Source organism: Euprymna scolopes, chromosome 17 (assembly GCF_053919585.1).
Source record: "Euprymna scolopes isolate OS-2025 chromosome 17, ASM5391958v1, whole genome shotgun sequence".
NCBI classification, from domain to species: Eukaryota; Metazoa; Mollusca; class Cephalopoda; order Sepiida; family Sepiolidae; genus Euprymna; species Euprymna scolopes.
The window spans coordinates 11362737-11378326 of NC_136498.1; the positions used below are offsets into that span (position 1 = coordinate 11362737).

At 32.4% G+C, this 15590-nt stretch overlaps 1 protein-coding gene across 1 annotated transcript in view; it reads right to left on the reverse strand.

The window, feature by feature from the left end:
• Positions 1-256: 256 nt before the first annotated feature.
• LOC145296661 (uncharacterized) overlaps positions 257-15590 on the reverse strand; it is a 214994-nt gene continuing 199660 nt past the window's right edge. Inside the window, exons 37-40 of the mRNA XM_080142600.1 lie at positions 13888-14116; positions 10383-10674; positions 5332-5508; positions 257-1871 (exon numbers count right to left, since the gene is read on the reverse strand). Of these exons, the coding sequence (XP_079998726.1) occupies positions 1653-1871; positions 5332-5508; positions 10383-10674; positions 13888-14116 (917 nt within the window). The 3' untranslated portion in view covers positions 257-1652. The remainder of the gene's footprint in view (positions 1872-5331; positions 5509-10382; positions 10675-13887; positions 14117-15590) is intronic.

Below are 15590 nucleotides of genomic sequence, written 5' to 3' on the forward strand. Positions count from 1 at the left end.
ATCGTATAATAATTTATTGGACATTTTAATAATTAACAGAAAAACAATCAAAATACAAATATATGTTTATTTAATACAAAATAAAACACAAAAAACATCGACATGCAAATGAAATAACTGTGAAATGAGATTTTTTTGTTTGTTTTTTGTATCAAACTTTTTAGTTTTATGAAATTTAATCACGCAAATAAAAATGTTCAGAAATGATTCGTACACAGGATATGTTTCTTTAGATCGTACTCATTCTTATAATGTGTTGTTTTTTTTTTCAACTCACTTAGCTTTGTCGTATATATCTGACATTTGAATCAGACCAATTTTTCTTCTCAATAGGTTTGCAGCTCATTAATGTTGCTTTTGGGAGGTATCAATTCTTCTTCTTCTTCTTGTTGTTGTTGTTGTTGTTGTTGCTTCGTAGTAGTCTCAACTGTGAGATGTTTTCAGTTAAACATTTTTTAAACATTAGGTCAATTCACTTTACTTTTGATAGTTATCCATCGTTAGCTAATATTTTTTTATTAATACATTTTTATTTTTATTTTTATTTTTATGGATAATTGTTTAGGTTTGTAAAGTATTAACTCAATTAAAAAAACGAATTTTGGAGCAAAAATGCAAGTAAAATTTAATAATGTACCAAACATCCAATCATTATTTGATTTCAGTAAAAAAAATGTGTATTCATTTTGTAATGGATACTTTAATGAAAAATGTATTCTATGAAAAAAATATATCAAATTATTTTTCGATTTCACTCCTTTATCAATTAATTTTATGTCATTTTTTTTTTATAGATTAGTATTACCTTCTTTTTCATATAGAATAATTTTATTCTTGTTTCTTATCGATTAATTGTGTCTTCTTTTTCTTATCGATTAGTTTTGTCTTCTTTTTATCGATTACTTTTATTTTGTGGTTTTCATCGATTAATTTTATCTTCTTTTTCTTATCGGTTAGCATTCTCTTCTTTTCCATATCAATTAGTAGTGTCTTTTTTTATCGATTAGTTTGATCTTCTCTTTTGTACCAATTTCGTTTTAACGATTCCAAGTACTGAATACTAATATGGACCCAAACTCTGATTTTTTTTTCATTTTCTGTTATTTAAATGTACCAAATCGCAATTCTTTTTTTTTTCATAAGGAACCTGTGTGAGCCATGACATTGCTGTAATATTAATTCGTGTAACAAATAGTTTGAAAATCAGAATAAGAAAGAATTAGAAATTGAATAAAAATCCTCCCCTTAATTCCAATATTCCTGATTTTAATAGTTTTACTAAATTAAAAATCTCGAGCACACTTGCATTTTGAATGGATATCTTAATGAAAAAGATGTTTTGGGGGAAATATATGAAAATACATACTTTCAAATGTTAATGGTCCTGATCTGTAACATTTTTTTTTTATTTTGTGAAATTTAAAAATAAACGGTACCAATACTTTTTTAATGTTTAAAAACGCACATCTTTTATGCGAAATATGTGAAAATCATCAAAGGTATTTCAGTTCTTGTAAAATAAAATATTAAAACTGAGAAAATTAGACAAATAAAAATAGAATTTAAACCCCCCCCCTCAATTCTAAGTCCCCCGATTTTATTAGTCTTACTAAATTATCTACAGAATATTAAAAAGAAAAATAGATCAAATCTCATTTGTTGCAAGTGGACGCAGCACACTGAACCCGTCCCATGAGTTCATGTTTGGGCGGAGCACACTTGCATTTGCGGCATTTCTTTATGGCCATTTGTGCTTCAAATTCTTTATTGATAATCTTCATGATCTTTCCTTGTGTCGGCTTCCGACTCAAAATCGTCTCGATGTTCCACAGGATTCCATTCGTATTTTTAATCAGTGAAAAATACTCAATCTATTTTGAATAAAAAGAAAGAAAGAATCAGATTAATTAATTTTTTCGATACTAAGGACCTTTTGGAATACTGTGGACTTTTTCCTTGGCAGAGTGTTAGGAAGTGATTCATATAAAAAGAAAAGAAAAACATGTCGGAAGTAAAAAGAAAGCCATGACAATGCTTAGAAATGATTCACCAAGGCACACAACCACAGGCGGAAATGAGATTAATACATTGGGAGTTTCTGAGAGGATAAGTTATTTTTCCGCTTATCGGTCACTCTTAGACAAATAACTGCACATTCAATTTCCGATTTTGAGTCAATAAATTTAGAAGTTAGAGTTAGTTTACGAACAGTTTTTTTTTTTTTTTTAAGAATTTTTAGATTTAGCAGATGAGGAGATGAACTGATCAAATGACTAGCAAACATGCCTCGACAGATCTATTTTGAAGGAAAGAAAAAATGACCGACATTAAGAACCTTTTGTGATACTATGGAGCCTTTCTCCACAGAGCATTAGTATTATGTATGTGGGTGTCTATATTCCTGTGTGTATATATATAATTATGACCTGGCCGTGATCGTCTGTCTTTGAGTGTGCACATGTATGTATATCGTCATTGGTATGTGCCATATAAGGAGACCTTAAGACAAAAACGTTTTTCTCCATTCCTTGGTAGGTACCCCCTTATGATGATTCTTACATGTTCTCAAAAACACGACTTGATATTATTGTTTGGAGAACGTCTTCATTCTGAATTTCCCTCGTTCATTGGGCAGCCTCTGCATCGCTGAATCGATTTCAGTCTTTCTTTTTTTTCTGTTTTTCATCTTCAATCAAGATTCTCTTTTTCTGACTAACTGATTCTAGTCTGACTAAAGAACTTTCTGACTGTTTGACTGCAATTCCCAAAATCTTACGTGTGTCACTCTTATATATATGGGTGTATGTGTGGGCTGGTAATATTCTGTTAACTGATTCACATTCAAAATTCTCTGATCTGCCTCGTGACCCCTGCTAGCACGCAGGTGCAATGCATCGTCAATGTCAATGGAAGTCAATGAGTTTGAAACCTGTCAGGCTTAATCTTTTGATCTCTCTGTCGTAACATTAGCACAAGCAAGTTTATTCAAGCTAGTATCGCGTTAACCGCGTTATTGACACACAACATTAGGACATGATTAATAATAAAGGTGAAAAACGTGTCGGAAGTTAAAAAAGCCATAACAATACTTAGAAATAATTCACCAAAGCACAAAATGACAGTTGAAAATGAGATTAAAATACTGGAGCGTCTGAGAGGGTAAGTAATTTTCTACTTATTAGTCACTCTTAAGCAAATAACCGTGCATTGGATTTCCGATTTCAAATCAATAAATTTTAGAGTCAGAGTTTGTTTACGGACAGTTTTTTTTTTTTTTTTTTTTCATTTCTGGAGAGTTTTTAGTTTAGGCAGTAGACAGCTTGAAGATTCCTCTCAGAAAGAGATCACAGAGATTAAGGCAAGAACTTTAACAGATGAACAGATGAACTGATCAAATAACAAACATTCTTTGACATCAACAGGCAATATTTGAAGGTCGCTTTATTGCACACAAACTCAAAACGCAACTAATTTATACAGGAAATTGTTTTTGTTTGAATTGTTCTATTGTATTTTTATACATGTAAGTCAGTAATCCGGAAACAAAGTGAAGATGCATGTATGGCTGTTGTGTGCAAATGCGCGAGATTACGTTACGCCAAGGAAGGTAGCAACAGGTTATAATAAGAAGAATTATGTGCAGACCAAGGATCACGTTAGAGATACATGGGCAATATCACAACCAAGATGAAAAAAGGAGAAATAATACTTTTCTTAAAACTTGAAACAGCGTGTTTAATTTCTTTCTTTTCTTATGTTCTTTGTGATAGAGCCTACAACGTGTAGGGTCCATACATATTAACACATTATGACGTTATCCTTGCAATCGCGCACTCTGCGATCGGCACTTTAAGAACGACATTGAAAGGACAAAAGATGCAGGAGAAGAAAACCGTGGCAAACAGTGTTGGAACAGTGACTCACATGGTTTCACACTTTTACAGAAGCTTGTTTTAGTATTATGGTGTGATGGCAATCTACTCTGTTTTATGAATATATGAACTCTTCCGAACATTATGTATAGAAGAGATTTCAATAAAGTCTTGAAGCAGTCTCGTCTCTGCAATCTTCTCTGATGGTCAGAGACGCCGTTTTTACCATGTCAAATATTCGTTCTTGATAATCAGTTCAGCTGAGGTGGTGTGACTGATGGTGCCGTTTCTTTTATGATGCAAAGGTATAATTCTAGGTAATCCTAGGAGATCCACCCTTCTAGGCCTTGCTTCAATTTGGGGGTGAGTAGGGTGAAGTAAGTTTAATGCTTACTGCTTGAGGTACCCTAAGCATAATAGTGTTTCAATCCAATCAAGAATAAGAACTTCCTTAACATTCTTCAAATAATTTTACAAGTATTTTAATGAGATATGCTCTAACGAACTTGACGCATTTATACTCCCTTGACATAAATACCCTTAACTCGACATGCAGCAAAATCCCACCCTCACATTGTAGAGGTCTCTAATAGACTTTGAAGGGCAGTCTAGGATAAGTGTTAAGTGTTCGGTAGATCGTGAGACAACAGAATCAGTAATGGAACTGGCTAGAGCTAGATCATTTAAGATCAACAAGAACTTATTCACATTAGTCTTGAAGATGACCATGCTATAGTTAGCTGAGAAGCAGGCATACAGTATTGTGTTCCACAAACAGATAGATTTAGAAAAGAAATTCTGCTCATGAAATTTTCGTTTAGTTTTAGGTACAGATAGGAGGTTATTGACAGTTGTTGACAGTTGTTGTAGCTATTGTTTTTCTTTTCCTTTTGCAAAATCTAATTATGTTCTACAAAATCAAAAACAACAATTTTCCTCTGTTTTTCTTTATTTTCTTATCTCTCTTTGTTTCTCTCCCAATGAGACCAAACGTTTGCTGTGGTTGGCAGCTCATGCTGCTTAAGGACTGGATCCTGGTTGTCAGGCTGTCTATAACTTGGGAAAGTGGGTATGCACACTGTAAGAATCGACTTTAGCCGTTAGCTGGACTAAACAAGCGGTTAGAGAGGCCCAGTCGGATCAATCGCCTGGCCATTTCAAGTAACATTATATTTGCTAGTTTAATAATCTAATTTATGAAACTAGTGGTACTTTGTTTGCATATTTTATAATAATGCTGGCCGGATTTGGATCTTAACAGTATTTCAGCTGAAAAAACAAAATGTCAAAATATCTGAGATTTGTTTAAGACACTTGATGTTAGTATTTTAATAGTATTCAATCAGTGAGTGAATTGTTAAAGTGAAAAGGCTTGATAAATGTTTATTTTTAAAATAGATTATTACTTTCTGAACAACTTAATACATATGTATAAGAAAAAGGTAGAAAAATCTCTTACCTCTGGTGTTGGTTGGATCTTTGGCTTTTTCTTGATTGCTAAAACCTTGCCAGAGGCCGTGATGCCAACGGCCTTTTTGCCAAGAAGTTCCTTGGTGTTTGTAAAGATGTTGACGATGATATCCTTCTCAACTATTGTGGCCAATACACTACCCAGATCTGTCAAATTTCTCAATATCTAAACACAAAAAGAAAATAGTAGTTAAACTACATAGCCTGAAGTGCAACAAGTTTCTGGGATACAACAGAGACCAATACGTCTGCTGTCAAATAATCTAACAATCTCATCAGACATTTCAATTAGACTTTCAATACTTAAATTACATAGCCTAAAAGATAACTGATTTTCTGGACGTTATTTCCTTGATTAAGGTAAGATTACACTTGGCAACAATTTTTTACTTTTTTAATATGATCTAAATTTTTACAACTGATTTAGAGTATTTTTTGTATTGCTCAATAAGAAAATTGTACCTGTTTCTCTCCATCAGGTCAGGGTTTTGTGCTAAGCTGATTTGAATAAAATCAGATCTTGTGACAAAACTGATCACATCTTTATGCATTATCAATTGACTTTTGTCAACACATATCATTCCAAATATTTTTTTAAGAGAAAAATGTTTTGTCAACAACATATATTGATTACCTGATAGAAACATCGATTAGTGTCAACAGAATGATGGGCATTGATAAAAGTAAGCACATGTAAATTGTATGGTGCTTCACCATTCTTCCAACTTAAGGGCTTGAATTTCCGTTTCTTCGAACTTCTGGAATGCATTTTTTTTTCTTTGCAAAGCATCAATTCCTCCTAGACAGGTAAGTCCTTCTTAGTGTATACTGAGCTCCAATTTTTGAAAGATATTGAAGTTTTATAACTTCAATCTGATCCCTTTTCAATATAATCACACAGAACTATCAGAGATGAATATTTCTTTTCATTAAAATAATAATTTCTAATCGAAACATGGCATCTTTCAACCAGCAACTTTTTCTAAAATACATATGTACGTGAACAAAAACGATATGTGCTCATAGAGAAAACCCTAACCCTAACCCTAACCTGATTTAGGAGAACCAATGTGATATTTGGATTCAGCACATCAGATTCATCCTTAATCTGCTAAAAACCGCAGACAACGATTTTGTTGTTGGCTAATGTCTTCCTTATGTCAACCCAGGGATCACATCTTTTATGAAGACATCATCTCATCTCTTCTGTCCTTAAAATAACATGGGAATGATATAGATGTCAATTGTGCATCTTAAAGACAGACTTAAAGACTAAATCTGAACATTGTAAAGAGACGTGGGCAGAACAAGAGATTAAATTGAGAAAATGCATAAGAATTCTTGAATTACAAGTGTCATTCCGAAAGTAAAGCCTCCTAATTTTTTCAACTCAAAAAGCTCAACAGCTGCAAAGATGGGAAAAGCAGCATTAAAACGAAGGAAGCGTTGTGCTCGAGAATTTATGTTTCTACATAGTCACTACCATATTAAATGCCCTTTTACTAGCTTTGAACGATAGTAGTTCATGGGTATTTAGAGCTTAAACGTATGAGGGTCATTCCAAAATAAAGCCTCCTATTTTTTATTAACTCTAAAAATTGAAGAGCTACAAAGTTGGAAGTGGTATAACAGAACCAGTGACACATATTTAGTAGGTGACGTCACAGTGGAGGAAGTAAAGCAAAGAAGGAAAATGAATCACTTGGGTAATGAAAGCGACTTGGAAGCTTACGGAATTTTTAAAACAAAATGCAATCTGAACTTTGAACCAGAAAATTGATCGGACGACCGTGTGATGTGGGTTAATCTGCATATACAGCAGCAGAAAGAAAAGCTGAGATTAAAAAGAAACATGTGGTAAGACAGTGAGGGTGGAACATATGCTAGCGAGAGAGACTTTTGGAAAACTCGCGTGGCAGCAACTCAACTAGAGCAGAAGTTTCCACATGGAAAGAGAAAAAGCATGTGTTTGACAAACGAAGAGACTTGTAAAACTTGGATGCAGGTATAGTTTTGAAAAGTACCATGAATAAACGCCTTTTACTCCAAATAAAAGTACATCTGAGGCAAATTGCTTGCTTTTATTTTGTTCTTTTGCAAGCCTTTCATGCACAATATCGGGTCTGTGTTAACATGCAACAACTTTACAGTGGTACCATTAAAACGACTGACCTCTTGTGTTCCAGAATTCATTTTTCTACGCACCATTCTCAATACACTTTTGCTAGAGATTTAATGACAGATCTCTGCTTCTGACACAGAATCTTAGAATCTCACAACGTCAATATCTGCAACAGAGAGATGTAATTTTCAGGTCATAAATGCATAAGTCCAGTCATCATAACAATGCAGTTTTCAATCCACTCTGATTCATTCAGGCGAAAACAAAAATAGGAGGCGTTACTTTCGGAATGCCCCTCATAGTAGATGTAGAAGAGTTGAAATAACAGGAGAAACAGTGCACTAAGAAAGACCGAAGCGAAATGGATAAACTTGAGAAAAATAGAGATAAATGATAAATAAAAATAAAAATAGAGATAAATGATAAAAAAAATAAAAATAGAGATAAATGATAAATAAAAATTAAAATAGAGATAAATGATAAATAAAAACCAGAGATTATTTGTTTAGTCAGTTTCTAAAATCAGTCTAACTCATGTCAGCATGTTAAACGAATGTTTAAGTGAATGCGACGATGAAATACTTAACAGCACATAACCTATTATGTCACATGTTGTTTTTTGTTAACTACTTGGATGCTAATTAGCGCACCCATGGCGTGAGCATAACATTATATATTTTATGACCTCAAAATTAATATTAAATTAAACTGTTACAACTTCAATAATTAATTTTTTCTGTGTTCATAAAATATTAATTTTCTTTTTAGTACATTTAAGTAAAAGTTACCATTTAACAACGTTGAAGTAACATTTAAGCGCATCTACATATATAAATAGGGGTAGGCTATAGAAACAAAATTTTTCAAATAAATGCCAAAAGTGGCTTATTACCTTCATTTATATGTAAATAGATGGGAACAAGTGATTTTTTTTCAAAACGCTGGCCCCAAACGTGATTTGACCACGTCAACGCGTGAAAATGGCCCAAAGGGTAATTTTGACCCATTTTGGACTCTGAGATACACTAAAAAACCCTATACTTGTGGGATAGCCAATGGGAATGTTAGATTTAATGATACAAATGCATTTATAGTAAAAAAAATGCGCCCTGTGGCTTTCAATAAGTGATTAAGTGTGTTCGGGGGCGAAATTTGGGCCATTTTCAAGCGTCGACGCGGTCAAATCACGTTTGGGGCCAGCGATCCTCCAATTTTGACCCGTTTTGAACAAAATAACTTGTTCCCATCTATTTACATATAAATGAAGGTAATAAGCCACTTTTGGCATTTATTTGAAAAATTTTGTTTCTATAGCCTACCCTAACCCTAACCCTAACCCTAACCCCTAATATAAAGTAATAGCGTTCGTGGGTGTGTGTGTGTACAACTCTCCTACAGCCCACGCCGCTAGACCGATCATAACCAAACTTGGCATCATGATGACCCCTCACCTAGGAATGGTGCATACCATTTTTCAAGGTCAATGGTCAAAGGTCAAGGTCATCACCTATGTATACATACTATCCTACAGCCCACACCACTGGACCGATCATGACCAAACCTGGCATGATGATTGTCCTCCACTTAAGGAAGTATCACACCATTTTCCAAGCTAAAGGTCAAAGGCAAGGTTATAACTTATATATATATACTCCAACCTAGGGATGGTGCACACCTTTTTTAAGGTCAAGGTCTAAGTTTAAGGTCATATTTAGAGCGGCTCTTACATCACCCACTTACTGCAAGAGTGTCCGCAAAGATGATATCTTAGCGTATAGCAAAGTACCATGCAAAATACTGGTGTCTTTGCTGTATACGAATAAAAACAGTTAAGCATACAACTGATGAAGGGATTTTCTTGAAATATTATATTATCCGGACTCGACCATTAACTAACACTGAAGGCGAGGAGGATTTATAATTAAAATTACGCTGCTACTACTACTACTACTACTACTACTACTACTACTACTACTACTCCTAATAATAATAATAATAATAATAATAATAATAATAATAATAAACAAAAGAACTGATTTTCACTTTTGTCTAGTCTTTTTTAGTCTCGCTTATATAAAAAATATATCGACATTGTAATCGCTTTTTATAGATTATCTCTTTATATATAGGAATGCGATAGCGTGGAGAGAGATAGACATAAGCTGATGTAGGGAATCAATAGCAGGCGAACCTAGAACCAAAGAATGATTCAATTATGCAAATGTAGGTGTTGTTGGGAGTCCGAGATTGCAGAATAAAAGATGAATTTTTTGCTCTGATTTTTTCTTTCGTTGCATGTGATTTTGTGGGAGATTAGAGAAAGGAGACCAGAAGGACTATTGCTGCTGCTGCTCATGCTGATGCGAAGAATGACTGTCTTTATCATGGAAAAAAAAAACCCAAAAAATTTACATGATTTAAATAGGAATTAAGTGCTTTGATCTTTCAGTCATGTCAATTAAATATAATCTTTTAAATAATCGATTCACTTACTTGTATTTGTTTTTCCTACAAAAACGATGATGAATTTTAAATTAAGAAACAAAACATGAAAAAGTGTCTCATTATATTTCATGATGATGATGATGATGATGATGATTTAGTATTTAAACTGCTCTAATTGTCTTAGATTCTAGGTTTACAATACTAAATAACGTCTTGTGCCTGCTAGATATACAATCTGATTATGTTTGAATGCATCGAAATTTTAAAAAAATATAACGATTTAGACACCAATCAAAATGCAGTTTTTGAACAATCTTGATCTTCAATAAGAACTGAAGACTACGTTTTCGTTTCTGTATGCTGCATAAACAAAAAAAAAAATTATTTTCCCAATGAAGATTCTCCGAGACGTTACATTTATTAAAATAAATGTTGAAATATAAAAAACGTTAAAGCTAAAGCGACTGCCTTACCGTCATGTCAGCAAATAACATTATCATCCGTCCTGAATCGGGTTTAAATGGATAATCAGATGCCCATTCTAAAGCTTGATGCAGATCTGTAATTCTGTGGCCAACATGATGAGGACTATGGTCAATATGCAGGCGAGGTATATGACCTTCATGTCTATGTCTGTCGTCATGACCGTGGCTCGCGTGTCCTTCTTTGGAATCCATGCTCTGATGATCATCCATGTCGGACTTTTTCATGCCTTCATTCAGCGTCTTCAAAGCCATTGTCAGTGTATTTTCAGTACCAAAATGCCTGTGAAATTAAGCGTAACTTAACCAGTTTTGATTCAATATAGATTCGAAGTATTATGTATCACATATTGTAAAAAACTTTGTTCATGTAAACTTCATTTAATTTTATATATATCGAAGAAGCAATAAAAATTCTTTACAATGCTTGTGGGTAAACCAACAGAATTTCTGACCAAAAGTCTGCAGCAAACTGTCTTCAGTCAAATTCAGTTCCTGATATTAAACTTCATGAATAATATAACTTATGACAAGAGTTTCAGTTTCCCAAATTTATTAATGTATCTATTAGTTTATTAGGTGCAAACACAGAATAGTAAACAAAGCTCTCCCCCATCTATGCTAACAACAGCTTTCTAAATAATTACCTTATTATTTCAGCGCAATCAGTGAACTGCAAAATATTACTTAGAAAGCCATTCTTAATAAAGGAAAGTAGAGGGGCTTCCTTAACCATTCTGTATTTTCACCTAACAATTTAACAAATAAATGATTGAATAAAAATGAGTACGAACCTTTGGCAAACTAGAAGAGTAAGCTACTCAAAACAGGAAGTTAATATCAGGAACTAAATCTGAACACATATAATTTACCATAGACTTTGAGTGGATAATATCTTCTGGTTTAGCATGGTTATAACTTGATGGATTTTTGTTGCAAATCTTTTACTTGTTCACTTGATTAACTGCCATGAAAGTAACGATGGTACACAGAAATACTAGCAACATCTCTTCTGTGAGAAAGGGGATGAAGAAAAGAGAGCATTCCCTCATCTTTATTTGTACATTGAATGCGTTTAACTTGAAGGAAAACAAAAAAGATAAGAGATGGTATTTGACTTAGTTGCCTGTGTAATATTCCCACAGGCCTTTGCAGTGTGTTGATCCAACCAGGCTCTCTAAATATATTTGTGGACAGAGAAAGTATTTCATTCAATTTACATGGCGTATTTGCAGACACCATAAACATGCATGTGAATTAGTCAATAAAATAATGCGACTTTTTACTTCTGTATCATATGAAATATATTGTTCTGTTTAGCGTAGAGATCCCTAGCATTCATCTACTTGTGCTGCCCCTTTTTTCTTAGGACATCCTTTAGACCCCTCATTGGCTGAGACTTCCGGTGTCCGTGTTCGATCTCTACTAGCTGCTTTCTCCACGGGTCCAATGGCATACTTTTATATCACTTTAAGCGTATTGACATTTTTGAGTATCACTAGATGGTTACCTTTCTTATCTCTTACGACAGAATTGAATAATGCCATTATTATTATTTTTATATTATTTCTTTTATCTAAATAAACTGTGTCTAACTTCTCACCACGTGTGAAAAATTTATCTAACCTTTTGTAATTCGGATTTTTATATTATTTCTTTTATCTAAATAAACTGTGTCTAACTTCTCACCACGTGTGAAAAATTTATCTAACCTTTTGTAATTCGGTTGTTAAATAGCATAATTTGTATTTTTTTCCTTGTAGGAGGATTACTTTTTATGCTCAAAATGCTTTCTATTCTGTAAGTTTATTAAGTCTACGACACTTTACGTTTTTAGTAAACTCCTTATCTTTGAAGTGTCTTTATTTTGTATTTATGTGTTTCTGAAACAATGTTTTTATTCCTTTTCAGTTTAACCTTAGACTATGAACAATAAACATGGGTGTAAAATATGCTACATCGAGTTAATAAAATGTTATGCTAACAATTGAAGCTTGATACTCATATTAAAGAAATGCACAGAGATAGTATATATATATATATATATATATATATATATATATATATATATATATATATATATATATATATATATATATATATATATATATATATATATATCAGTAGAACCCCGGGGATATGGTGACCCTAGGATAAACTTTTTCAGATTACAATGTGGAATACAATGTTTTCCGGCCGATAGTTACAATATTGATCCCGCCTTACGGTGCTATTTATAATGTTATTTAAATTATATACATGCGTATCATACTGTATTTTGTTATTAATTTTTAATATTTACTTTGATTTTTAATATGTCATGTATAAAATTTTGCTTAGGCCCTTACGATCCCAACCCTGGAACAGATTAATGCCATATCTTGTGGTTCTAATATATATATATATATATATATATATATATATATATATATATATATATATATATATATATATATATATATTAGTGTTGGGACGATTAATTGGGATCTAGAATCGGAAAAATTTGAACATTTAGGGGAATCGGAATTGGTACCAAAATCTGAAAATTTTTGCCTATTTTCCGATGCTAAAATGATTCTTTTACTTGTGTATTTTATTTGATTTTGTTAAAAGCAAAATCTTCCACTGCTGGTTATAATGAATGAAATAATAAATATTTATTGATTTTGAAATATGATTAAAACTAAAATCTATATATCATCCCTCACAAGTATATTTTTATGTTTAGGAAAATATCTGCACAGTTAACGTGTGTTGATACGGTAATCGAAGGAAAAATAACAATTTTATAGTTAAATATTTAAAGATTTCTAAAGAATTGGATCGGTAATTCCATCAGAATTTAGTACGGAATCGGTAATTGCATCAGAATCAGGAAAAATATTGAAATCGGCCCGTCACTATATATATATATATATATATATATATATATATATATATATATATATATATATATATATATATATATATATTCCAACGAATATATGTGTGTATTTCTAATAAAGGATTAAAAATTACATTTTCATAAAATATTTTTATATAGTTTTTCAATGTGGTAAAGAGCTTCCAAGACTATATATATATATATATATATATATATATATATATATATATATATATATATATATATATATATATATATATATAAATTGCCAAAATGTTTAAAACAATAATACAAATAATACAAACAATTTTAAAGAAATAAGATGCTCGAATATTTCTTATCTAGAAGACTTTCTCCTTCTCTAACCAAGAGGAAAGATGAAACTTCAAACAGATACTACGCTTTTCTTCTAAGCAAACACCCAATGTAGTTGTAACACCAAATACATTGAGGTAATTAATTTTTTCGTTTAATCCACAGTGTGTTTTTTTATTTTTTAGACAGCTAGATTTTATTAACAATAAAAACTACCGTTCTGTCTAACTATGTTCTCGTGGGTAGAAAAGTTAATGGGGCCTTTATTATAAAGAAATTGTGATTGAAACAACTTACCGACCGTCCATTGTGTAAACATTAGGATGTTCAAATATGCCTTCTCCTCCACACGCCACCAAACCCATTTGTGCGTTTTCAATCTTGGCATTCTCAAACAGATTCATAAAATAATACAAAGGTCTGTAGCCATTGATCTCCTGGTTCTGATCCACGATAATCACAATATCCCGTTTTTGCTTATCGGTTGAAACCTTCCAATTCTTGCCATTGTCTTCATTACACATCACTAAAAAAAAAAAAAAACATCAATTAACATCGATATCAAATTATCATATTGGATTTTGCTACCTTAATCGTTCCATCCTTAAGATATAAATATTTCATTTTGAATAGCTGTTTTCTTTTCTTGAGCGTTGGTCTATGTTATTAAAAAGAAGAAAAATATAAATTTTTTTTTTCAAATACAATTGCCCCTGTAAAGAACATTTTTCACAAGGAGGCTATTGTTCTTTTCTGCAATTACAGACAGACGCCATTTTTATATCAGCAATAAATTTCGCTATTCTTTCGTTTAATAATACTAAATCATAATTAGAAATGCATGTCTTCATTTAGATAGAAATAGATATGGCAAAGAATAGCTAATATCTGAAATGTTTAGATGTTGATGTCAGAGTCACGTGACACATAATTTATGAATGATATCTTCGCTTCGATTCATAAGTCAATGTAAAAGGGGTTAACTTATACATTAAATTGAAGAAAATGATTGGAATTATCTACCTTAAAATTAAAATGCTATTTAATTTTCTCTATAAGTTTAAAAATGTGAAAACAAATACAGATTAAAAGCTCGATACCTCCGTTCAGCCTCAAGAGACAATAGATAATCCCTGTAAGAGTATCTGCATGAGTCATTGTAGAGCAAGGGTTGCGCAATCCTTAACCCAACTCTCCTGAATCGGCACTGTTTAAGTCCAGTGGCAAGGAGAAGTGCTAGACGACTTGAAACAATGTTAAAATAAGCAGAGATCACATGCAGCACCTGGAATTCTCAGTCGGTCACCCATTTTAGAACTGACCAGGATCAGCGTTGCTTAACTTCGATGATCTAATGACAAAAAAGTGCAGGCAGTATGCACAATATAATGGCATTTCTTTGGGAATTTTTAAGATGAGAATTAATAATTTGTCTAAATAGTGCCCAACTCCCCAAATAGTACCCCTGTAGCTTATGTCCCTAATAGTAGCCCCCTACATAAAAAAAAAAAAAATTGCACTTTTGAAAATTTGAAGAAGGCATTTCTGATACCACCCACAATGGTCTGACACATTGGTATCTTTGTAAGCAAATTTTGCTGTTACATTCTTTCGTTTAATGATATTAAATCATAGTTAAAAGCATTTTTTCAATTAGGTAGAAATTTTCGTGGAAAAACATGGATAATACCTGAAGCATTTAATTTTGAACGTCAAAAAATGTCTTGTGACACATCATTCCAAGGCATAACTCAATGGGTAGGACTAATTTTAAATAAAATTGAAGAATATGGCAGGAGTTGTCTACCTTGCAATTAAAATGTTATTTGATTTTCTGTATAATTTATGTGTGTGAGTTCTGTTTCATCGTCTTCTGCTTCATCCTCCTCTATTTCTTCTACAAAAAGAATGACACACAGGATCTGCCTGACTCAGAAACCAAGACTGCCCACACTCACAAATGCACTATTTTAAGCCTCTTGAGGCCCAGGCTTATGCAA